The sequence below is a fragment of the Eublepharis macularius genome, chromosome 6 (genome assembly GCF_028583425.1).
Source record: "Eublepharis macularius isolate TG4126 chromosome 6, MPM_Emac_v1.0, whole genome shotgun sequence".
Classification (NCBI taxonomy): domain Eukaryota; kingdom Metazoa; phylum Chordata; class Lepidosauria; order Squamata; family Eublepharidae; genus Eublepharis; species Eublepharis macularius.
The window spans coordinates 23091950-23118267 of NC_072795.1; the positions used below are offsets into that span (position 1 = coordinate 23091950).

Genomic DNA, 26318 nt, shown 5'->3' on the forward strand with positions numbered 1-26318 from the left:
CTGCCATAGGCAAGCTTCTTTTCCTAGCAATGACAACAAGACCTGACATTGCAACAGCTGTAAGTATTCTATCCAGGAGGGTAAGTAAACCCACTGTGAATGATTGGACCGGAGTAAAAAGAATAATGAGATATTTAAAGGGTACTGCAGATTCTAAACTAAGGCTGCCAGCTAGTAAAAATCCCACACTATTGGGATATGCTGATGCAGATTGGGCTAAAGATAATTCAGACTGGAAATCCACTACTGGTTATGTGTTTTTCTATGGGAATGGACCTGTAACTTGGGCCAGTCGTAAACAAGAAATTGTGGCCCATTCATCCACTGAAGCAGAACTTGTGTCAGCTTCAGAAGCATGCAAAGATTTACAAATGCTTTTAATGTTACTTAAAGATTTTGGCATTACAGAACCTTTACCAGTTAACATGCTAGAAGAGAACCAGAGTTGTATAGCCCTTTCTCTTTTAGAAGGAAATACTCCACGCACAAGACATATTGGGACACGACAGCAGTTCGTGAAGGAACTTCAAGCACAAGGAATTGTGAAGCTGCGTGACTGTCCCACTGAAGAAATGACAACGGACATCTTTACCAAGCCGCTGCCCAGAGACAAGTACGAAGGTCTACGAAGTGACCTGAACATTGTGAATGCTGACGACATTCTGAGTCGAGAGGGAGTGTTGGAATAGGCGACTCAGCCTGCCTTTGGACACTGGGGGGCGCTGCATGTCTCTTTGAATGTAATGTATAAGTCTAGCAATCTGCCTCTCTCTTGTCTAAGGTGGGAACGCCTACTGACTCCTCCTCTCTTGCCTCTGTGCCTCTTGGGAGATTTCACACCTTCCCTCATGCTCTTCCAAGAGAAAAGATGTAAAGCCACCATGCTCCTCATGGAGCCCTTCTCTTTGTCCACAAACCTGCACCTACAACCTCGCTGCCTAGTTTCAGGCTGTGGTATTAGACTAGAGAATGTAACTCTTTAGAATAGGATCTTTCCCTTGTTATTACCAGAAGATATTGCTATGGAGAAATCTGCTACAATAAACTGTAAGTTCTATCTTTCTATGAATTTTGTCTGAGGATTAATTAATGCATGTTTGTAAGGGTTTAAACACTTCTGATTTAATTACTCTGCTATGTTACTCTGCTAAATTACTAAACTAAATATATAAAATACCATAATCTCTAACACCCAAAGACTGTCAGTTTCACCTCTCCAGTCTAAAACTGTGTGGGATCACAACCAGAGGGCAGCGAGGAATGGAAATGGGCTGGAGCTGCCTTCCAGAGGCAGGCTTGGACCTGGAGAAGTTATAATGGGCTGAAGTTTCCCTTCTGGCATTTCATAGCCCCTTCACGCATCTCCACTGTATAGCAAAGCCTTTGCCCTGCCACCAGCTCTGTTTTTTTAAAAAACTACCCTTCCTGGCTAATATTGCATCTCCCAACATGTGTTCTTCACATGTCAGATGTTTCTTGTAGAGAGACTATGTATTCTGCCCAAACAAGTGCAACTGGTGTGGAATTTCCCCCCCCCCCCCCCGATAAATTAAAAGAATATTCTTAAAGCAATCTTGGCACAAACGCTTATTGAAATACAGCATCCTGAGTCAGGGCATGGACATTGGAGGATTGCTTTCCAGGGCTGCAAGAAGGTGGGAAATTTCTTTGACTCCGATCACATGCTTTGTGTGCAGAAGATCCCAGGTTCAAACTCTGGTGTCTCCAGTTGAAACATCTCAGCAGATAACTGGGAAAAACTTTTCTCTGCCTGAGGCTCTGCCCGACTATACAGAGCACAGGTGGACCAACATCGGTCTTAGTACAAGGCATTCCATATGTACAGTTTCTTCAGAACCCAGAAGATCATATTCTAGGTGATAACATTTTGTGGCTGGAGCTGTGGCTCACTGGCTCACATCTACTTCACTTGCAGAAGATTTCAGGTTCAATTCTGGGTAGGTCTATTTTTTAAAAAAAAGGATCAGGGAGTAAACGATGTAAAAGACTCACACCAGGAAAGCTGCTGTCAATCAGGGTAGACAATACTAAGCTTGACAGGCCAATGGTCTAAATCAATATACAGCCGCTTCATGTGAATGGTGCGCTTCCAGCTCTATTCTCTAATTTTCTCCGAAAACTCATTTCCTTGAGCAATTATGCTTCAAACTCTAGCCACCAATCCGGGACCAAAGCAAAACATGTTCAAAGCTGGCTTTATTATTAAAAGACCCAACACACCTTGAGCTATAAAGTCTTCCCTCAACGGTATTTCTTCTTCAAAATCCTTCAGGCAAGGGGATGTCAATGTGAATGCACCAAGAAAGCCAACAAGCAAATTGGATAGCATTTCCTGGAGGCTTCAGAAGGATTCCTCGGCCACTATAGGTATTCGTTGTTTTAGCAAAACCAGGGAGACTGCGTTCGTTCCCACCGACCGGTTTTGTGAGTGCACTTTGCTTGATTACATTTGGATTTTATGCAATTACTTCATGTCCTGAACTTCCTGCTTTTAGCCACCCTTTGACCCCGTTGTTCATAACTTCATTCTTTATCAATGTCGTATGTAAATACAAAAAGAGTCCAGTAGCACCTTTAAGACTAACCAATTTTATTGTAGCATAAGCTTTCGAGAATCACAGTTCTCTTCGTCAGATGCATGGAGGGCAAGAAGAAACTGGTCAGATATATAGGTGGAGAGGGGAGGGAGGAGAGGGGGGATGTAAACAACTCCTTTGATATGGAGATGCAGACAGCTCCTTTTGGTGTGGGGATCAGTTTGCTTGTGTAAAGATTCAAAGGAGTTTGCCGCGTTAGTCTGTAGTAGCAAAATCAAAAAGAGTTCAGCTTTGCTACTACAGACTAACACGGCAAACTCCTTTGAATCTTTACACAAGCAAACTGATCCCCACACCAAAAGGAGCTGTCTGCATCTCCATATCAAAGGAGTTGTTTACATCCCCCCTCTCCTCCTTCCCCCCTTCCCCCCCTCTCCTCCTCTATATTTGGCCAGTTTCCTTCTGCCCTCCATGCATCTCACGAAGAGAACGTGATTCTCGAAAGCTTATGCTACAATAAAATTGGTTAGTCTTAAAGGTGCTACTGGACTCTTTTTGATTTTGCTACTACAGACTAACACGGCTAACTCCTCTGGATGGTATGTAAATACGTATCTGCTAAGTGAGGCCCTGCTTCACGCATCTAAAAGGGAAACATGTGCTAGAATAAAGATTTGTTAGATTTTAAAGTGTCGCCAGGCTCCTGTTTCCTTTTGCAGCAACCAGCGAACATGGCTATGCTTCCAGATACATTCTCCCTTGTGTGCAGCTTGAGACTGGACTCCCGTGACCGTTAGCAGCAGAGGCCGCAGCAGAAAAAAGGGAAGTGTCTCCAGATATGCAACCGCCGCAGATTCCCCTCCTAAGCACGCACAGAAACCCACCTATGCTGTATCAGGCTATTGCTACAGTGAAGAAACTTCTGGCTCCGTTTGGGAAACAAAACAAAAAACTTTCAGGCCTCCAGATAGCCTCCAAACTTTCCCTATCACCTGACAGTCAAAACTGAGATATCAGCAGTGGAACAGGAGAGGGACAGACCTGTCATACGCTGCCATGGAATTAACCTGAAATTACCCGATAGTGCACTCTTATGCAGAGCTACTCCAGTTCAAGCCTATTGACTCCACTTCCTCTTTTGCAGGCTCTCCTACAGCCATCACCCAAGTTTGGACAAGATTGCAAAAGGGATGTTGGAGTTATACTCTCCAATCCAAGGCCCTCGGAAAACTCCCACAAAAATCCAAGCTCAATTATACTCACAGGGCCAAGCTACACATGACGAATGACACTTGAATGGCACGTGTATTTCTCCCTGTTCACTTGCCCTCCACTCAATCCACTTGCTGTTCAAGTGTCATTCGTCATGTGTAGCTTGGCCCTCAGTCTCTCTCCCCAAAGGCTAGCAAGTGGCAAGCAAGAGCTCTGTCCCACTCCACTGCTCGCTGAAAGTGAAACCCAGCCTGGGAGCCCACGGCTATTTATAAGCACAGGTCCCATTGAGCAACGCAGGAGGTCTGTGTTTGGCTGTCAGAGCTGCCTATCAGGGTTTGCAGGGATGAGATTGGAGTGCCTGTGGCTACAGGACACCCCTTCCCCCTCCCTCCCCTGGGTGTCTTCTCCCAACTTGTAGCTGCTTTGCAGCTCCGTGGTTGGAAGGAAGACCTGCCGATCAAGGTAAGCTGGGCTTCCATTCGCAGACCTGCCGATCAAGGTAAGCTGGGCTTCCATTCGCTTGGGAAACCCAAGCTGGGTTTCCAGGGCGACAGAAGAAGTGCAGACAGAGTTCAGGCATTCCCCCGGCTCCGTTGCCAGGGGAATTGATTGCTGGCACCTGACTTCCTGAACCACGGCCAAACGCACCGAACCAGGCATCTCCCAAACGCTGGTTCATTGGCTGTGGACAATCACGAACCGCCGGATCGCGATTGCACGATCGCCAATTTCGTGGGTTTTTGAAGTTCGTAATGCGGTTCGTGCCCATCTCTAGTCCTGAGCCACATGCTTGCACCCCCCACCCACCCACAGGTTACCACAGAAGGTGTTCTTCTGTGTAATAAATTCATCTTTTGCACACATGTTTTACAACCAGGGCTTTTTTTCTGGGAAAAGAGGTGGTGGAAGTCAGTGGGTTGCTCTCAGAGAAAATGGTCACATGGCTGGTGGACCCACCCCCTGATCTCCAGACAGAGGGGAGTTTAGATTGCCCTCCGCGCCGCTGTCTGGAGATCAGGGGGCAGGGCCACCAGCCATGTGACCATTTTCAAGAGGTTCCGGAACTCCGTTCCACCGCGTTCCAGCTGAAAAAAAGGCCTGTTTACACCTCACATTTGAGCACCGGGCAGGGGTGAAAGTAAGCAAGTATGAAGTAACAATAAGAAAAATAGCCAAACAAGACCTCCAGTGTTCTGTTTTTGGTAGGTAGCCATGTTGGGCTGCAGTAGAGCAGTAGGATTTGAGTCCCGTGGCACCTTAGAGCCCAACAAGATTTTCAGGGTATAAACTTTCAAGAGTTTTTTCCTTCTTTGCTTCACCCCTTCCACCTCCTGACTGGGGTATGAAGGCTCAGGGATCTCCACTCCTCCCTGTACCTGAAGAACAGGGCTTTGACTCTTGAACGCTTATATTCTGAAAATCTCGTGCACCTCTAAGGTGCTGCAGGACTCAAATCCTGTGGAGAGAGACGTTACCCACAAGAAATGTGTTACTTTAACTCCTGCCACAGGGAGAGAAAAATGAACCAAAATCCATACATTCTGCTTGCACAAGAATGTTACACTGTGCTCAATTCTACTGAACAGGTCAGAACAGTGGAAGTTTCCCCCCCCAAGATTCCAGTGAAAGCAAGAATGATGATACACATATAACTAGCTTGATTTGTGAATTTAACAAACTTATTAAGTATCCTAATGCCATCAAGAGTAAATAACCAGGTAAAAGCATACAAAACAAGTATTACCTTACCTATTGGAATGAAAGATACCAAATGAAGCAAGCTGGTCACTTCAGAGTACGTCTGGTCTTCTCAGCGAGGACAAGGAGGAAGATGGCATTGACAGTTGCACCTGGCTTTGATCCTGCCATTGTTGGAGAACTTCAAAACAGGCTGGGTTTCTGGGGACTAAGGATGCCAACCTCCTGATGGGGCCTGGAATTTCAATTGACCTCCATACTACAGACATTCCCTGGAGGGAAATGGCAGCGTTGGAGGAAGAACTCTATGGTAGCGCATCCCTGCTGAGCTCTCTCCCCAAACTCTACCCAAGTCTCCCGGAATTTCCCAAGATAGAGTTGGCAACCATACACACAAACAATCAAGGCTCCATCTCCATTTAAAGGCTCTCGGTAGACTTATGGTGGATCATCTCCAGCCCCTCATCAATGGAGCAGCAGGAGCCAAAATGGAGGGCTGGGGGGTTCTCCAGGAATCTCCCCCACCTGGAGTTGTCAACTCCACTTGGGACAGGAGCTTTTGCTCAGTGCTGCTCCATCCTTGGATTTCTCTGTGTTCCCAACCAGTCTATATTTAAAGAAAAAAAAACCCCTATCTGTTGCAACAAGCATGCTGACACTTCAGTTACAGTCTCTCCTGTAATACATTCTGACTTCAAGCTTTCTTTCATATGTATGTATGAAGCAACAGTTAAAGCAGGATTTAGCATTTCCTAACCAAGCCTGATCCATCTTTCTGCAGACTATCTTTTACATATTGCCACAAAACGTAATTTCTATTTTAATTATTGCTTGGCTTAAACTATCCTTCCATTTTCCAGACATTCATGCAGAGCTAGGGTTGCCAGCCTCCAGGTAGTAACAAACAAAACAGAGGACCCATTCAACAATACAATGTAACAAACAGTGGAAACCACAAGAGTGGGTGGCAATAACAATCAGAATACACTTCCAAACTTATAAAAAGTGTTATTCACACAGAGTCATAACAGTAAATAAATTACAGGCTGGTGCATATAAATCTTCATGTAAATCAAGAAAATACAAATAAATGATTTCCAACCACTCGTTAGTGGAAATGAACAGTTCAGATGGTAAAGTCCATGAACTAAGAAGTCTTGCAACAGACAGATGGATTATTGAAAACGGTTGCTCAGAGCTGAGTGAATGCGCCCTACACACAGCACCGGTTTATTCTGCTGTTTCGTCTTCCTGACCTCCTCAGGGGTGAGTTTTCACCACTGTTCTGTAATAGCAAATTAAAAGACAGATATACCTCATACAAATTTTAAACTTGGAACCAAAACTAGGTACACCAACTTACCCAATGAAAGGAAGTTTAAACACTGCACCAAAGTAACGATTTGTACACGTAGCTCAAGGCTAATCAACACAGTCAATTTGGGCTTATTTCAGCGACCACATCATAAGAAAGCTAAGTATAAGTACAGAATCTCATTAAGTAAAGACGAAGGAATTAAAGATTCAGACATCTGAGTTCACAAAAACATCTACCTCAGAGGTAACAAGAGAGATTTAAGCCACTATTTAATCCACAGGGTAGTGGCTGGAGATCTCCCGGAATTACAACTGGTCTCCAGGCCACAGAGATCAGTTCACCTGGAGAAAATGGCTACTTTTGGGGGTGGACTCTAGGGAATTATGTCATGCCAAGGTCCTTTCCCTCCCCAAACCCCACTTTCTCCAGGTTTCTCCAGGTTTCACCCCCCCAGATCTCCAGGAATTTCCCAACTTGGAGCTGGCAACCCTATGCAGAGCCCCCTACCCCCAATAGGAACCAATGAACATTGTCTTATTTAACTGATCTCTTGCTTTCAGATACTTACCATGGGGTGAGGTTCATCTGGGGAATTAACTCTGTTTAAGATTGCAATCTGAGTCTTTGAATATACCTTAGCCTGTATAAGTCATGTGGTAGCAGGTCACCCAATGGTTGTTTCTGGGCCTGGCTCCATTGAGTCTTCCCTCAAAGGCCATTAGCTTGGAATACTGGCTAATGGTTGCCTAGCAACAGCCACCAATGGAAGATGGTTAAAGCTACAGGAGCTCGTTTTATAATTTCGTTTAAAAAAAATTAGATTTCCATTTTTTCTGCAAAACAGAGGCATTTTTCAGGTGTGTAAGAAGATCTGACTTGCCTGTTCATGGCTCCAGTCTCCAGATTTAAGTACCCTCAGATCAAGGCCACTTGGCTATTACCAGAGCTTTTTTTCAGCAGGAATGCGGTGGAACGGAGTTCCAGCACCTCTTGAAAACGGTCACATGGTCAGTGGCCCTGCCCCTGAGTTTAGATTGCCCTCTGTCTGGAGATCAGGGGGTGGGGCCACCGACCATGTGACCATTTTCTCCGAGGGTAACCCACTGAGTTCCACCACTTCTTTTCCCAGAAAAAAAGTCCTAGCTATTACTATAGTGCTACACATTCCCCTTTTCCACAAGTGGTGAGAAGTTGTAGGGGCCATGTTTCCTGGGTTCGTTCTCTTCGGCATTTTTGTCATACTTGCTTTATTTTCAAAGATACAAGCAAAGCACAAGAGGAGGGCAACAGATAGGGTTGCCAGCCTCCAAGTAGTTAGCAACCCAGAAGGCAATTACGGGTATAAGATAACTACCAACAAATGAATTAACCGCGTAATGACACTTCACTGTCTCCTATATATATGTGTATGATTTACAAATCAATGTTATGCCAATAGTAAATGCAACTCAGCATATACTTATTTCAATAGCAAATGCAACACAATTCATACAATGCTCGTCTGAGCTACAAGATACAAAACAATTTAAACATAACGCAACATAGCATGTAGGAGGTTATACATAAAGAACACTTTTCTTGTTGCAATTTTCTTGTTACAGTTCAGTTTCATTGGAGTATACAATTTCTTCCTTTGTGGTAAGCCCACTGCAAACAAATCCTACTGAGGCTTGTCTTCAGCTCAATATAGGACTCCAAAAGAATGACTTGCAGCGTGGGGAACCCCATTGACAATAACTTGGGTAATCCCCCTTCCAAAATTTCCCAACAGGATTCCGGATGCTTTCCTGTTTCGGCACTTTTTTTTCACGGGAAATATACTATTCTTCTGTAAAGCAAACATGCACATATACAATACCACAAAAAACATTCAAATACTAATAATCACCTCCCAAAGCATTTTTACTTACTGATATACAGCACATTAGTTTCACAACCACATCCTTGGCTTGGTCTTTAGCTGGTGTGGAGTAACCCCAGGGGCGCATATTTAAAGAACAATCGTTTCCCTCCTCAGTCAACAACTCATTCTAATTAAAGGTACAGGCTCCCATTTTATGCCTATACAGTATTGATATCCTCATCATGCACTTTTACAAAAAACATGAGTAATCTATAGATATCCTGCTGATATCCTGGGCAGGAGATTTGGAAATTTTCCCTCCTGGAGCATATTGCCAACTGCCCAGGAGATTTGGGAATTTTTCCTCCTGGAGCATACTCACCCATCGTTGGACATCAGCGGAAATCCTGTCTAAGACCAGAAAATCATATCAAAGAGACAATTATTGAAATCAACAGATGATTGATACTTACCTGAAAGGGACATTGTGATAATTGATTAGTAATGTGATTTCTCCACAGGCTCTGGTTGTGATATGAACAAACCATTGCTCAATTATAGTAGAAGGATATTATATTATCATATATGTTTTGACCAAAATATTGCCACACTTGGTTTGACCTATAAATTGTATTTATTTATACTGAGACAATCTTCTTTATTGTATTAGTGGTCTCTTAGGAATTTCCTCCTTTGTTCAGTGTATTATATAACACTGCCTAAACTCTTGCCCAAGGGTTTGTGGAGCAGTGCAATCAGCTATTTTCTTTCTGCTTTAAGTACTTTATATATGGACCTGTATCAATTTGCCATTCAATAAACTGAGGAATCCTCATTGTAATCTTAACAGTTCCTCTACAAGGCAGGACAGGAAACCACTTGGCATAATCAATGTATTTAATGATGAACAATGGCTCTACAGTGCAGATCAAAAAAACTGCACAACAGAATATATCGGCATATATCCAAAGGAGGAGACAAGCCTGCAAACATTTGCAGGGTTTTAGTGAGTATTGTGTATAAGAATTTGGTAATGGATACTGGGATGTTGTAATCGTTAGAATCACCTCCTAATATGTAGAACATTTCCTGAACTCACAAAATTAAGATTTTTTTTTTGCAGTAAGACAGAGTTACTTATTATCCAGTTATATACTGGATAAATATCACATAACATGTGGATCCATTCTCATATACTTAAGCGGGGCATATGAAAATAAATTTCTTCATCATATGGCTTGTTGGGAAGGCAAAAAAAAATAAGCTACAGTTGTCTAATATACTTTAGGTGACTATCTGGATTAGCTAAAGCGCCGTAGATTGTAAACCTTATTAAAATGTGGGGGAAATGGACTTTTCTTTGATTTATGCCTTATATCACAAAAACAGTAATGAATAAAGGCATTATTAACGTTAGCTATTTGGAAAGAAATTTATTAGCTTTCCAACAGTGCTTTAAAATTTGAAATTGATTACTTAGTTCACAAGTTATAGCTCAAATTAGAAAAGGTAGGGGAAATGGGCTTTGCTATACTGATGATATCACAAAAAGCTTTAGCTACCAATCAGAACTGATTATTACATCCAAACATAATACATAGACACCTTACAGAAGTAAACCAAGGATAAATCAAATAACTAAGGAAAAACAGTCTCCCACAGGAAAAGTGTTTTTGCCATATATCAAAGGAATCACTGATCAGATGGGAAAGCTTATGAAAAAGTACAGCTTACAAACAGTATTCAGACCCACCAGAAAAATACAACAGATGCTATGTTCAGCAAAAGACAGTAGAGACCCCCTCACCTCTGCAGGAGTATACCGTATACCCTGCAGCTGTGGACAAGTTTACATCAGGACCACAGCGTAGCATCCAGACAAGAATAAAAGAACATGAAAGACACTGCAGACTTGGCCATCCTGAAAAATCAGCAGTGGCTGAACATAGCCTAACTCAAACAGGACACAGTGTCCTATTCCAGGACGCTAAAATACTTGACAACACTTCTAACTACTTTATCAGACTGCACAGGGAAGCCATTGAAATTCATAAGCATAAGCACAATTTCAACAGGAAAGAAGAGACTTTAAGAATGAATAGAGCATGGTTTCCAGTCCTGAAAAACACCAGGCTAACAAAACACTCTATACCCGACAATAGCCCTACGGAAAAGATTAGCACATCAAGCACCAATCCATATGCAAAAGAACCTCCTCAGGATACAGTGAAGCCTCCCTCCATTAGCATTCCATACCCTGGGAAACTCTTACAGGATGACTCCGCTCAACCCCACCCCTCCTGAGTAGATATAAATGACCTGCCAACATCTTTTCCACACGGTGACACCGAGAGATCTCTGTCTTTTGGTGCTACACCTCTGAAGATGCCAGCCACAGGTGCTGGCAAAACGTCAGGAACTACAATGCCAAGACCACAGCTATACAGCCCGGAAAATCCACAACAACCACCTTACAGAAGATTTGCTACCTTACCTGATACCAACATCTGTTCTGGCCCACAGACTATATGGCATTACACCCCACTGACGTCCTTCCCCACTCCAAACCCCACCCACCGCAAGATGCACCCCCAAATCTCCAGGAATTTAGCTACCCAAAGATGGCAACCCTAGCTGGGAGAAAACAGCAGCAGTGCAGGGGGCGGGGAGAGGAAGTGGGAGTTTTCTGGGGGCCGAGGATTGGAGAGGGTATAACTCCAAGATCCCTTTTGCAATCTTATCCGAACTTGGGTGATGGCTGTAGGAGAGCCTGCAAAAGACTCCCCAGGAATATGGGCTCTCTAAGTGCCACGGGGGCCATTCCGCGCCCAATGAACCGCGAACCACAAACCGGTTTGGCAACGGAAAATGCTCGTTGTGGTTCGCGATCTTGGGATCGTTGTCGGCACCGAACCACGAACTAATTAGGACCACAACACAGTCCACTTTGTAAAAAATACCCAGATGACTGACAAGAGTCAGCAGCCTCTGTTGTGTCTGATTGCTTGCTGTAGCTGTTTGCAATTCCTTTACAAATTTCTTAAATAATGCATCCGCTGGCCTGTTCAGTAACTTTTTCTGTACGCAAAGCATTGCTCTTTCTCTGTTATGAACCTGTGCAAAAAGAGCCAGCATGGTGGTTAGAGTGATGGATTGGCATCTGGGGGACACAGGTCTGATCCCCCACTCTGCCATGGAAGCTCACTGGGTGATTTTTGGCTGGTCATGCACTCTGAGAGCCAAGCTACAAGTGACGCCTGACACAGGTTGGACACTTGTCAGCTTCCCTCAAGTTTTGATGGGAAATGTAGGCATCCTGGTCTTGCAGCTGTAATGGAGAGCCAAACTGTAAAACCAGGACGCCTACATTTCCCATCAAAACTTGAGGTAAGCTGACAAGTGTCCAACCTGTGTAAGGTGTCACTTGTAGCTTGGGTCTCAGCCTAACTTACCTCACAGGGTTTGTTAGGAGGAAAAAAGGTAAGAGAGGAGAACAATGTAAGCTGCTTTGGGTCTCCACTGGGGGAGAAAAGCAGGGTATAAATAACGTAACATAAAAATAAAGTAAATAAAAAGGAATGGATGGAACTAGGACTTTTTTCTTTGTTTCCCCTCACCTGTTCCTATGATAAAAATCAAACTAGCAAGCAGCTGATTGAATAAAATGGTAAAAACCACAGAGCTCCGGCACCAGCCATTGCCAGGCAGTCCGTTTTGGTGCACAAACCTGAATCGCTGTTTCATGTAAGACTTCATTTATGTCAACAAGGCAGCCCCTCCCCCCACCGCTCCTGAGTATACAAAACAGAAGGCAACAGCCTTCATTATCCAAAGCAGCCTCGTGCCGCTGGCAAATGAGAGCGCTTTGCTTGCACATTGCCCAAAGGCTTTGTTAAACTGTTGTAGTACAAGTTTTTTTTAAAAAATCATTTGTTTGAAATCTTGTTGGCCTTTGTCATGTAGCCCCACCCCCTTCTTTTCTGGCTGCGTCCATTTAGAACCACCTCCTCCTATCTTTGGGGTTGCCCTTAAAAGCAACAGGAAGAAATATTCTAAAATAAATAAAGATCCTCGTACAAGAGTGCCTTGCCATTGCCACTGTAGACTGTTACCTCCCACCCAACACACACACACAGAGTTAAGGGGCAGGGTTTCTTTCCTGAGCACATGGCAGTGTCCCCCCCTGCCAGCCTGTGTCTAGCAGGGATTCATTTTTTAAAAATTACGGACCACCGACAATGTTTCCTGACAGCAGTCTGAAAATTCAGCATAGTTTGTTGAAACTTTTATGGGGAAGGACTGCAGCTCAGGGATATAGCTCACATGCTTGTATGCACAAGGTTCCATCCTCAATGCTTGGAATCTCCAGTTAAAGGTTCTAAGGTGTCAGAAAAGACCTTCCCTGTCTGGAGAACTGAGAAAGCTGCCTATCAGAGTAGGGTTGACAATGCTGAGCTAGAGCAGTGCAGGGACCTGAATTTGCAGAAGGCAGCTTTATGTAAATGTTTGATGATATTTCCTTGACAGAAGGACTCTGCATATGCCGGTATTCGTTTACTACTAGCATCCTTAATGAGTCCCAGGAGCTATGTGTATACCACTTTGCTTCTTAGAAATTTGGGCCAACACACAGCATGGGTCATATCCTACTACTTTGCTCAATAAAGAGCCAAAAGTAACTGTAGAAGACCTGCCTGAGAGCCAAACTACAAGTGACGCCTGACACAGGTTGGACACCTGTCAGCTTCCCTCAAGTTTTGATGGGAAATGTAGGCATCCTGGTCTTGCAGCTTGGCTCTCCGGCTGCTGTCCAATGGACTTTTCAACTGTCACTTGTCCAACATTCCGCCAAGCTGCCTACATTTCCCATCAAAACGTGAGGGAAGCTGACAAGTGTCCAACCTGTGTCAGGCGTCACTCATAGTTTGGTTCTGAGTTTGATAGATCCTTGCCAGCAAAGGGGACTGCATAAAAAATGAATGTCCTAAAACTCAGCTACAGAAACAATCAAGGGTATAAAGTGTAAAAACAATAGAATGGCCATTATTATGCGAAACATCTTTATAGGAGTTAATAAGATTAAGAGAGCAAAAAGTGTCAACATTATTGTTTGCCCTTGACAAAACCGTAAGTGAAATTATAGTCTTTGCTGTTGGGCGGGGCTATGGTGGGCGTCCATCTTTTGGCGTCTTTCTAATACACCTGTTTGTGAGAGAAAATGATTAATTTACGTGATTATTAAGCTGGTATCTATTGTTTTTTGTAAATACTTCCCTTCAACATACACATTCTTGTGAAGATTTATCCAAGCAGACGCATCTGCGACAGAACAGAACATCAGCATATCAAAATAACACCTTAAACGGAACTTTCCTTAAAGAGGTCTTTCACGGCCATTGTGGACTTTTAAAGTGTGGCATTGTTAATTAGGTTTTGTATTTTGTCTCTCTGCTGCTTGTGATGATACATTATTGAATACAGGAATGTATTTGAGGATTGAATATTTATAATGGAAAACTGTATAAAAATATTTATAGGTTATCATTGTCGTATACTGATTAACTGTTCCATTCATGAGAATCTGTTTTGAATATTCTTTATAGCCCTGTTGGGGAGCCTTCCCTTTGTTTGTGGCAATTTGGCTTCTGGGGCTGCCTCTTTTTTGTTTTCTAACTATTTTGTGATTGCCATCTTGTGCTGCCTCTCTCGCCTTGTGTTCAACATGTCAAAAGTACCCACAGGCGCCAGTTTGGTGTAGTGGTTAAGGGCGCAGGACTCTAATCTGAAGAACCTGGTGTGATTCCCCACTCCTCCACTTGAAGCCAGCTGGGTGACCTTGGGTCAGTCACAGCTTCTAGGAGCTCTCTCAGCCCCCCACCTCACAGGGTGTTTTGTTGTGGGGATAATAACAGCATACTTTGTAAACTCCTCTGAGTGGCTGTTAAGTCATCCTGAAGGGCAGGCGGTATATAAATTGAATGTTATTATTAAGGTTATACTCACATGAATTAGTAAACTGAGCCCTGGTATAAATACAACATCCATTGGCTGGCCTCTCTAATGATACAGCCGCCGCCTCCTGGTGGGGAATGAAAACTCCACAGCTCTTTAAAGGAACTGGGCTGGCTCCATTTCACTTGCTCATCTGTGGGATTAGGGTTTCCAGCAGAATGCAGCTGAGAAGGTAGCACCAGTAGTAGCAAAGGGCATACAGGTAAATTAGAATATTAGGGTGGTGTGTTGGTTAGACTAAGGCTGTTTGGAGGAAGGATGGCATTAAAAATGTGATAGACCAAGGAAAGAACTGACCAAGATTATCCTCTCTCAGACAATCAACTTGGCAGTGGGAGCCTTGCTGCCAACCAGGAGAAGGAACAACAGAGTGGCCAGCTAGCCCTTGCAAGATACACCAGCACTGGAATTGTCAATCTGCTAGTCCTGCATACATTAGAGAGAGCTTGCAAGGACATTCTTAGTCCTGAAAGTCTCATGTCTAACAGAAGAGGAAATGGCCAGAACCTCACCGCAGCATGTACAAGAACCTCACCCACCTCATTTTTATCACCTCAAATTCCAGGGCGTTTTTCAGGCACTATCAGTGTTAGCAGCCAGAATATTTGCACACCTACTCTCCCCCTTAAAGAGGAAGGGGGAGGCTAGCAGCACTGTTAAGAAGGCAGGGGATACTGCATACAAAGCAACATCAGTCACTCAGTTTCTGTATGACTATATCAATGCATAGTCACTGGGGATGAACAGGTACTTTCCCCCTTAGCCTTAGCTGCCCATTTACTCTGATTATTTTCTGTGTCACTTGCTTCCGAGTACTCCCTGCCTATTCCACTCCATTTTTTGCACAGATGACAAGGAGACATGTTTCCCAGACCCCCAGAGACAAGAAAGCAACATTCTTTTAATAAAACAACATGCAAACAAAAACGTATTAATATTTCTTGCTAAAGCATTTTCAGTGTATGTCAACAAAAAGACTTGCCTTGTGTGTAAGAAATTGACTGCTATGATAGGCATCACAAAAATGTGTGGTTTGGTCATGTCATGAGTCATGATAGACTTTCGTGGCAGACTGTTCTGGATAGAAAGTTGCCAGTAAAGTCAAAAATGTTTTTAAAAAGGCAACCTACTTTACAAAGAGTCTGCAAGCCTGATCACATTTACTTTTATATGCAAACTGTGTTCCTTACTGTGAACTAGTATTGCTTTGTGGGTTCTCCCTCTGACAAAATCCCCCAGCATGAAAACAGCAATATTTTTGAATGAAAGATGTAAGAACCTTGCAGTGGCTGGTTTGACAGAACATTTTTAGAATGCTCAGTAATAAAAATTCGGTTACATCCACAGAATCAGTTCATGGAATGTACCCTTCCATTAGTGCTCTGATCAGAGTAACCTACTGAAGTAATTCCAAGGGAGAGCAGAATTGTTCTCTCCTGCCGTGAGGCAGGATTACCTTTTGGCAGATTTCAGCACCAGCTGGGGCCAAACTGTACATAAACTAGAGAAAATAGATATTTGCCTTCTGCATCATCAGCACAGCTGTGTCCATGCTTAGTACAGCATATCAAAGAAGTTGAAAGTTTTGTCACAGACAGCATTTCAACAAAGCACTCAACCATTGTCTAAGCTAGGTTTGTAATATGCAGCTCAATCCTATCAGAGTGGTGTACTGCAAAATAGAACTTGCTCCCAAGTAAGGTGCTTTAGATTGCAATCGTAGCCAACTGAAAAAGGTATTCCCAATTAATTCAGCAGAGTAAATCTGGGGTAGCAAGTGTTATTTTAGAAAAGCTGCAAACTTTTAGTATGAGACTTGTTCGGGTAACCTATTTAACTCCTTAAATGTCTTTTGGTGTGCACTTTATTATTCGCTGTGCATTATCAGCCTTGGAGGACTCCACAAACATTGACATTACAACTGTATACGAGACTTGAAAACAAAAGACTTTCACAACCGCTGTTCCCCAGATAGCATTCAAAATGTAGATTTACCATTAAAAATCTAGAGGTGTACTACTTTTTAGATATCTCAAACCAGCCCAACAATAGCCTGTGAGCATGAACATAACTAAACCAGCATCCCAATGCCAAATTGAAAGCCAGTGTGGTGTAGTGGTTAGTGTTTCAGGCCAGGATCTGGGAGACTCAGATTTGAATGCCTGCTCTGCTATGGAAGCTGACTGGGTGATCTTGGGCCAGTTGTGCTTTCAGCCATGCTAAAAGGGACTGAGCTGGTTGCTCTTTCAGCCTAACCTACAACCTGACATGATTGTTGTAAGGATAAAATGGAAAGAATGATATAAGCCACTTTGGATCTCCATTAGAGAGAAATGAGAACTCTGCTCAGCTTTCGTCCAACTTAAATGATTGTTAATACCACAAACCAAACATGCCTTTGACTGGTATGGTAAAACTCAGAATGAAACTTTCACAAGAGCCTAGTCAATCAAATGTTTGAATACATGGCAACAACGTTTTATCCCCTACCAGGTTGTGCTTTCAGCCATGCTAGAAGGGACTGAGCAGGTTACCTAACACAGCATGAGTCAGGTGATGGCACTTCATAGCTGCCACACAGATGGCTTCAAGCACTGCATAGGTAATTGTTGAATCCTCTCGCAATGACATTTCCTACTCTTAAGCATACACCGGCAAGTGGAGAGTGGCCCAGGGAGTATTTTAGTCACTCTTTCTGCAGCAGTACGTTCCCTGCTGATACGGTCATGTCCCATCCTGGTTTCCTTGGCTGGCAGAACAGAACAGAGAACTGATTTAGCAAACCTTTACCCCAATCTGTGTTAAAGATACGATGTGGTCAAAATACTGTAATTGTGACTGTTACAGTCTGGACTAACCATTCAGGAGCAGCCTGGATTTTAGGAGTGGGGAGAGGCTTATGCCTAAGGGGCACGCATCCTTTGTAAGCCAGCTTGTAGCAAAGCTTTTATGAGCTGGCTGAACCACATAACATAAACAGGTTTTACAGATCTACTAACCTACTCACTCATCCTTCTTGGTTTCTATATGCTGGTGGTTGAAACACAGACAGAATTTTTTAAAACAACCCTGCAGTTCAGTTTCCTTTACCACTAAAAAACCCAACAACAGAAACTACCTTCTTCAAGAACTGTTGGCCACAGCTGACTAGGAGAAGAAAGGGAAGGGATCTGAGCAACTGTATGGAGACAAACCACGCACATCAAAATAAGGCAGTGGGTGGTGGTGACACAGCTCTTCAAAGCAATACCACTGAACATTGCTAAGTCAAGCAGCAGAACGCAGAACAGGTAGAGGCTTCAAACCGTTGCCGGGGATGAAAATAAAATTGAAAGCTGCCATACCGTTTCCTTTCCCAACTGCTGGACAAGAGGAATAAGCAGATCAGACCACATTTGTGAATGGTTTTTATCAATGCACACATAAAATGTAAATATTTGCACAATCAGAAAAAATTAACATCTTCAGTCAAAACACTGGTGATGGAAAAAGCAGTTCAAGGGAAGGAAAAAAAAGGAGAGATCGGTTAAGTCAACTATTGAAAATGCAAGCAAATAACCAGCATTATTTCCTCACAGTCACTTTGCTAAGAAAGAACTGAATTGGTATTCAACATTTCAGTTTTAGGCTGAAATTTAATGATTCAGAGGAATGATATTAAGTCTTAACTTTTAAAATGTTTATAGAACTAAACACACAATGGTCTCCCGTCAGTCAAATAAGGGATGCGCAAGACAGAAAGTGAACAAACGCCTTTAAGATTTCAAGAAGTTGTTTGCTCTTGGCCGTATTTTATACGAGCTTTGCTGCTGCTGCTGCTTTTTTAGAAAATGTTGTTGTTTTTTTGTTCAGCCTATCCTTCCATAGAGGTGGATACTCTCTTGTGGCAGTGTCTACTTTTCAACTACAGTACTCCACTTTCTGAAGACAGAAAGAAAAAAAAATAAAAGATCATCATTAAGGCATACACTGAGCTATGCGGTCTTGCTTTTGTTCAATCAGAATCAGTTTACTTGGGTTTGAATACGTGGAATGTTGTTGGCACAGAGCTGAAGCCGCTGCAGACACAGCTGCCAATCGCACGGATTCTGTCAGGTCCTCAGGACTGGCAGATCCCCGAGACCTACGCGCACACGTCCTGAAACGGCTTTTCATTATACCAACCGAAAACTGGATAAACCTCCAAACAATAAGTAACGGGTAAAATAAGGGGCTTGCTTTATTTGTACGTTATGTACAGAATACACTTCTTGGATTATGATGGGGCAGGTCAAGGCGACAGCTGTAACCTCCAAAGGGTGCTGTTATTTTTTTTCCCCACCTGCTGGAGAAGAATTCTTTGCTCTGAACCAGATTGACAGAACAGTCTCGATTTCCTAAGTTGGTCGCACACAGTTAAAAGAAGCTTCAAACCCTACAGCCAAGTCAGTGTTAACTTGAACGTCTTCAGAAAACAAAACAATAAACAGTTCTAAGAAAAGTCTTACCAGTTTTATGAAGATTAATATCAATAGAATGAGATGAAAAGTGCTTTGCTGAATGTAGAAATCAATTGACCTACCAGGAATAATGTGATATTTGGTCATTCAACAACTACCCTTTTAAATTACTGCTCTGGGGAAAGCCTTTACTTCCAGAAAGCATTACACAGTCTTCCCAACTATTACTATGTTCCTTCATATGTTTGATGCCTTACCCTAGAGAGAGCAGAACATCTACTCATTGACAAGTTGATAGCTTTTATAAATGTGTATTACTTAAAACTATGCCAGGTTAAGGGGTTCTCTTTCATCTGTAAAACAAACAAGGAACTAGGACCTAAAGCTGTTTGGCTAAACTGTGCACTTCCACAAATAAAGAGAGGAAAGAATGCTATCAGATGGTGTACCAGCCAACATAGAAAACCCAACTGCTTGCACAATGTTCAGTCCCATGCTACAGTTAAATTATGATTGTTCATGTAAAGGCCCAGGTTCTTCCTCCTCCTCTTCGTCATCTTCTTCACAATCTCCTTCATCCGTCTGCTGGTCAAGTTCCTCTTTTGTGATCATTTCAAAATCATTTCCATTACCACTACTGTGCTGGGATCGGTCATCCTCCCGCCTATCACTGTCTGTGTCAGATTGCCGCTCTCCGCCAGAACCTTCTGACCCAAAGCTTGCCAGGGGATCTGCTTTACCATCCTCGTCTTCCTTTTTCTCACTATCTGATTTTTCCTCGCTGTCAGACTTTGGTTGCTTTTTGGATTCAGACTTCTCATCTTTCTTTGAGTCGGCCTTTGGTCCTTTATATTCATGTGTGTACAGGGGCCTGAAGGAGTCAATGAAGCCGACGTCTGCTGTCAGATTTGGCAAGAACCAGAAGTGATGCCTTCCGCCTGTTATTAGCCAGATGATAAGGAAGAGGATGCAGCGGGCTGCAAAAAGATGACGACCACATATTTTCAATATGATGCTTGCAAACCACATTTATTCATGACAAATACCCCAAATTCTAAAACAAGCCTAAATCCTGGATGAGATAAATCAGGGCATCCAGTGTAACTTTGAGGCTGGCATGAAATACCCGAAAGAGCTGGATTTAGAGTTTTTAGAGACACTGTTCGCCTTATCTATGAGCTACATTTAGAAGAAAGGCTTCAAAATACAAATTCAGTCACCCAGTTCTTCTTATGTTATGTTATGTGAGTGACCTTTTCGAACTGACTCGCCGTTTTCTGGGACAGGGTTCGGCTGGCTGTACCCTAAGAACAGGTGATGATAAACTCTGGCTGGCAGACGAGGTAAGGAGCCTGTGCTCAAGCCGCAAGGCAGTGGCTGAAAATATGAACGTAAGAACTGTGGTCGGTACCCCCAGCACCCCACCTTGAATTTTACATTCTTGACCCGGCTATAAGATTTATGGGCAAGGAAGCACAACTATTATGTATCATTGCCCTGACTTCTTTTCATGCTGCGCTGGGATGGAGTTCTAAGGAATTCACTCCACGTCATTTTAATTTCTTCTCAGTGTTTAGTATGTGCTAGAACACACATGCTTTATTTATGCATTTTACTGATGGGGTGCTGGTCTTTGATGTTTATGAACCACTGAGGAAGGCCTTTGAGCCAAAACACATCTGTTTTTATTGGTTTTGTACATATTAATGATTTTATTTTAAGTATATACAAGGTTTTAGTACGTATATGCACAACTATATGATGTTTTTAATCTAATCTATATATTCCTATTAAACTTTATACTGGTGTTTTTAATTTATATTTTTAGTTATCTTCAACAATTTAATATATATTTATTTCTGTTGTTCCAACCTCCTTGGCTACCCTTAGTTTTCAGGGTTGTTGTTTTTCACTCCCCTTTTTTGTTGTCTTTACAAGAAGGGAACTGTGAGGATTGACAGGAGTGGGTAAATTCCATTTTCATCCTTTCCTACCATGGTGCTAGCTTCCCTCCCCTCCACTAGGTCTGGCTTCCCTACCTGTTACTGGTTTCAGCTTCACCCAGGTCCCTCTCCCATATCAGATAGCTCTACCATTCTCCCACTCCTTACTACCAGATCAGTCCTGGCTTCCCTCCCTATTGCTAGCTCCAGCTTCTCCCCCTCCGAATCATGGTTGTAGCCACCAATTCACAGAGCACCATTTTGGACTTCTATGGCAATCCAAAATGCTGCCTGAACTTTTGCCCGTGCGGGTGTGTGTTTTGTAACATCTATCCATACGCTGATGGTGTTGCTAACATTTGGACAGTTTTTATTCCAAAAGTAGCAGATAAGGAAAAAATATTTTTTTTAAAAAGCACAGGCTTCTTTTTAACCCTAAACCATAGCTGTGGCTGGCCCAACTGTTTAGATTTGTCTATCTACACAGTGGCCAGCCCTTAGCTATTCAATACAGGGATAAGTTAAAGCCATCACTTTCAGTTCTACCTGGCAGTTTGTAGTATGCTGGAGCCTCTAGCACAAAACTTACTCCCATCGATACACATTATTTAATGACACTGGACTATCTCACACTGTCCAATATTTAATTTGGTTTAACCAGCACACTCCAGTGTCTTGTACACTAAATTCTCCCCCCTCTCTCTGTTACACCTCTTTCTCTGCACCTTCGTCTTTTTGAGGGTTTGGGGGGGGGGGGTTGGCTCCATCATGCCACCCAGTATAGCTACACCTTAGGAGTTGCATGCACTTAATGTTTTAGCTCAAATAAGCTAAGTTTTCCAGGTGCATAGACTATAGAGTCAGGATCTGACAAGTTGTGTTTGGATCGAGGAGCCGGACCCAAAATTTAGGAACCAGAGTCATCCATAACTAATACAATACACCCATTAGAATACAGTAAGCCCATAAGAAGCATGTACAGAGCAGATAGGTTGCCTTAAATCTTTGAAGTATATTTTTAACAATATTTTTCTAAAAATCTGTTAGATGCAGCTAGCCACTTCTTTGTCACACTTGTAAAATCCCAAGCGTCTGTGATTACTTTGGCAATTGGACCATAAGTGCGAGGTTGTGTCAGAAGGAGGTCCTAACTTGACTGAAGGAAAGTCAAAGTATACAATTTAAGAATAATTTAGATACCATTCATCATACTGATGTATTGTCGAAGGCTTTCACGACCGGAGAACAATGGTTGTTGTGGATTTTCTGGGCTGTATAGCCGTGGTCTTGCCAAGACCATGGCTATACAGCCCGGAAAATCTACAACAATCATTCATCATATTGATAACAGACTGATAAGTCTTTGAAGACAATGAGATAGCCGTTTGGTTAGTAGATGGGGTTACTGAATTAACCAGTTTAATTTTACAGGTGTTTGATTGTACTCACTCTATGGCTAAGACAGCACAGGATCAAAGCTATGTAGTGTTCCTTTTAAGATCTTGCAAAAAGTGTGCAGCTTGATCCCTTGCATGTTTACTCAGAAGCAAGTCCCACCAAATTCAATGAGACTTGTTTCCTAGTAGAGATGAGAAGAAAGAGGCTGCAGTAATCAGGCTCACTGTGGCCTGGCAAAATGAGTAGCCACATCAGCTGCAGGGCCACACACTTCTCTGGGCAGAGAAATATATTGGCTTGGCAGCTTCTCACCCCTAGCACAGCATCTATCCAACAGCCACAAGGTGTTAAACTTCAAAAGTGAAAGAGGAAGAATGCAGGCCAACTCCATCTGCTATATGACTCTGCAAAGCCATGTGGTGCTTGGTGGCTTCCAGGAGCAGATGGCCAACCCACCCATCCAACCACATATAAATAAATGGGAAGAAATGTTTCTGGTAATTCTAACAGGCAGAATCCAGAGCTTCTGCTTTCAATGCTATTGTTTGCGCCTGGAACTTGGGAAGTCACAGCACATATGGGAATCTAAGTTTGCATGGAGTGTATGCACTCAATGGGGGTCCCCTCACATCTGGGGTTAGGGAGCAGAGCCTCCAGTATCATCTTTCAGCGAGAGGTTGCTGGGTTCCTGTCACTTCCGCGCATCCGGATTTACATCTGTGAATAGGCAGTCCCGTGATGGGGGTAGTATTTCTGAACGCTGGAAAGGGACAATAGAGCTCCAAGCACCATGGGGAAACTTTAAGTCTGGTAAGCTGCACCCTGATTTGTTGAGCCCTAATTTAGCTATCCTGTTTTTCTGGTTCCACTACAGGAAAACAAAGGTGTGTGACGCAATCTTTTAAGGGCCGTTCTAATCTGCCTTGAGTCTTGGTGAAGAAGGCTGATAGCATAAATTAAATAATGAATAGAATAAATCTAGAGGCCATATCCTCAGCCGTACAGCAAAATCACGCATAATGCCCTTCCCGGAGTCTGGATATACCCAACTGTTAGAGGGAGGAAAATGTAAACTGATCTCAGAAGGCACTTCCCATTGCATTTGTAAATCTAAGGGAGGTAACATGCAGTACAACCTTAAAACACGTCATTGCAGCAAGAGCAGTCCAAGAAAAGGCAAGCAAGGATCCTCTCCAGAGATTGGTGTACTTACACTCTCTCAAGAGATTGAAATGGCTCAGAACAGACAGCAGGGCAGTCTGCTGACAGCTGCAAATCTATTGTGATGAATGCACAACTGTAAGCAGCTATATTTCAGACTGCACAATGGTGACATACAGTGGCCACCTGGGAAACATTCATATCACTTAAGTCTATGGGGAATGTCTGTGCAGCTCTGTGAGGGGAGGGGAAGCGACCGAGGAGGGCAAGAAAGAAATCACTATGTACTTACCAACAGCCAGCAGGAGAATGCTAGCCACAAAACAGCCTGCACCGACACTCAGATAATAAACACCTACTCGCATCTCTGCAGGCCAGAGTGGGAAGAGAGTTGCAGCTATAACAGCAATCACTGTTAAAGGAAGACAAAGCATGAGAAACATGGAGAATTTTGAGACGGAAGAAAACAGGCTCAGAAGCATAAAAACCTGCCTCCACACTAGTCATCTGAATAAATGTGTTCAGAAACATAGATTTTCTGCAAGGTAGCGATGGCACCACGGCCACATACTGAATCTGGAAACTCTGACTTTCACTTTGAGTGGGAAAAGGCCACATCTTGAGCCTTCATTATTGCATTATACAGATTAACAGTGAAATCCTAAACAGAGTTGCTCCAGTCTAAGCCCACTGATTTTAATGGGCTTAGACTGGAGTAATTCTGCTTTGGGTTTCACTGCAAGGCTATTACTTACAGGCTATGACTACATTCCACTGCAACATTCTCCTGTACAGTCCCGCATTAAAAGCCGGGGCTTTTCAAATGGGGCTAGTACAGAAGAAGTTCTCTCTCCTATCCTATCGGACTAGACAAGGTCTTCCAGTGGACAACAAGAAGGAACTCCTTCACAAGCCCCGGCAATTCCAGTTGCTACACTCTGGCCTAATTAGAACCAAATTTTCAAGTTGGCAAAGCTTTCGTAGTTGGAAATTACTAGTCACCCTCCTCTGCCTCTGCGTAACAGCACATGTATTCACAATCACAGGATTTTCTGTCCACATCGTCCATCTACAATGGGATGCCAATCATAATTTTTTGCAACCTTCCCTCAACATCTCATTCATGGTCCCGACTGTTTTACAGTCAGAGAAGGTATCCCAAGCCCTTCCTGGGAAACTATGCTCCTAGACCGGAAACTAAAATATGACACAGGTCCTCTACTGCTTGTGTCTCACTGTGATGAAGAAATATTATACTCGACTTAGGACTCCAAGATTATAGAAATATGACTTTGAATTTCTGCAGACTATACAGTCTCTTGCATTAAACATGCCCTGAAATAGGCAACGTGGTCTCAACAGAACGACACTATTTTGAAATATTCCATATGCTCATATTTAGCATTTTATAAAGAAATATTCAACAGAATCATGAAGAAATTTATATGTATTTGTTAAAGCAACATCTTCTACCCTAGTGGTTTTTCTCATGTGCCTGTCACTGTGGCCACAGTCCTGGGACTATAATCCTCTAGGAAGGAGCTAATCATTTTCAAACTACAAAGAATTTTTTTTTCAAATTTTCATCATTATTTTTAAATGTAGATAAACTACAGATTGTTATTACAAATTTTACAGTTGTACTTGTTAATTATACTACTGTATAACATTATAACATTGATCTTTTTAAAAATCATATTAAACTATATTACTGTAAGTTATAAATCTACTAATAAATCTCAAAAACTACAAAGAATTTGAGCAGGTAAGTTATCCACTGTACTAAAATGTGGAATAAATTTAGAATATTTGTAACCTGCCTTTCTGCTACAAAGCAACCAAGATGGCTAACATAACATACACATCAACATACTAAAGTAAAAAAAAAATGATAAAAGCTTGCTATAGCAGAAGCATCCTAAAACAAGAACATCAGAATAAAAGCCCAGCGCCATATGTTCCTACTAGCTACCCCTGCCCCAATCACTCACACCATTATATGATATACTAATAATAGTTTCTGGATCCTTTTCAAAGGCAGCGCCAGAGTGTTATAAGTATCTAAACTGACTGTTACTAGAATGGGGGGAAAATCTACAACATATGTATTCAGTGCTAGCACCAATGTGAGAATAGAAGTTTCTCCTTTATTTGCAGAATGGCTGTTTTTTTCCCTGCTGGTGGTACACCTGAAGCAGGTGGTACACCGCTATCAGAGCCAACTAGTAAACACTAAAAAGACTTTGCCCCTGGGAAAGCCACAGATGCACTAAGGAGCAGAGCAGGCAGCTTGTTTAGTATGATTGCCCATGTCACTCATTACTCACTGTTACTTACCAAGTATAAGTCCCATGGCAAATGTTTTGAAATGAACTGGGTCATAGATCCACACATATACCTGGAAAGGGAATGATTGGGTGGAAATCAGACCAGGTTCTGAAAACTAAAGACTTAAAAAAGCTGCTAAGAGACTGTTTCCCCTGCAATAGCTCTTCATCAATGTGAGCTCACATAGAAGATACTCCAGCGCCATCTAACAATGATAAACAAGATGAAACAAAAACCCCAAGTAGACTGTGAAGAGCTGCAAAAGGTTCTTATCAAACTGGATGAGTGGGCAACAAAATGACAAATGAGATTCCTTAAGTACACATAAAACAACACATATAGAGGGGGAGGGAAATTCCCACCTATTTAATAATCTAAATTGGCTGTGTTTTTCTAGGAAAGAGA

General features: G+C 42.6%; 1 protein-coding gene across 1 annotated transcript in view; it reads right to left on the bottom strand.

Annotated features, from left to right (window-relative positions):
* Positions 1–18038: 18038 nt before the first annotated feature.
* SEC62 (SEC62 homolog, preprotein translocation factor) overlaps positions 18039–26318 on the bottom strand; it is a 31588-nt gene continuing 23308 nt past the window's right edge. The window contains exons 6-8 of the mRNA XM_054983801.1: positions 25923–25983; positions 23878–23997; positions 18039–20060 (exon numbers count right to left, since the gene is read on the bottom strand). Coding sequence (XP_054839776.1) covers positions 19591–20060; positions 23878–23997; positions 25923–25983 — 651 coding nt within the window. The 3' untranslated portion in view covers positions 18039–19590. The remainder of the gene's footprint in view (positions 20061–23877; positions 23998–25922; positions 25984–26318) is intronic.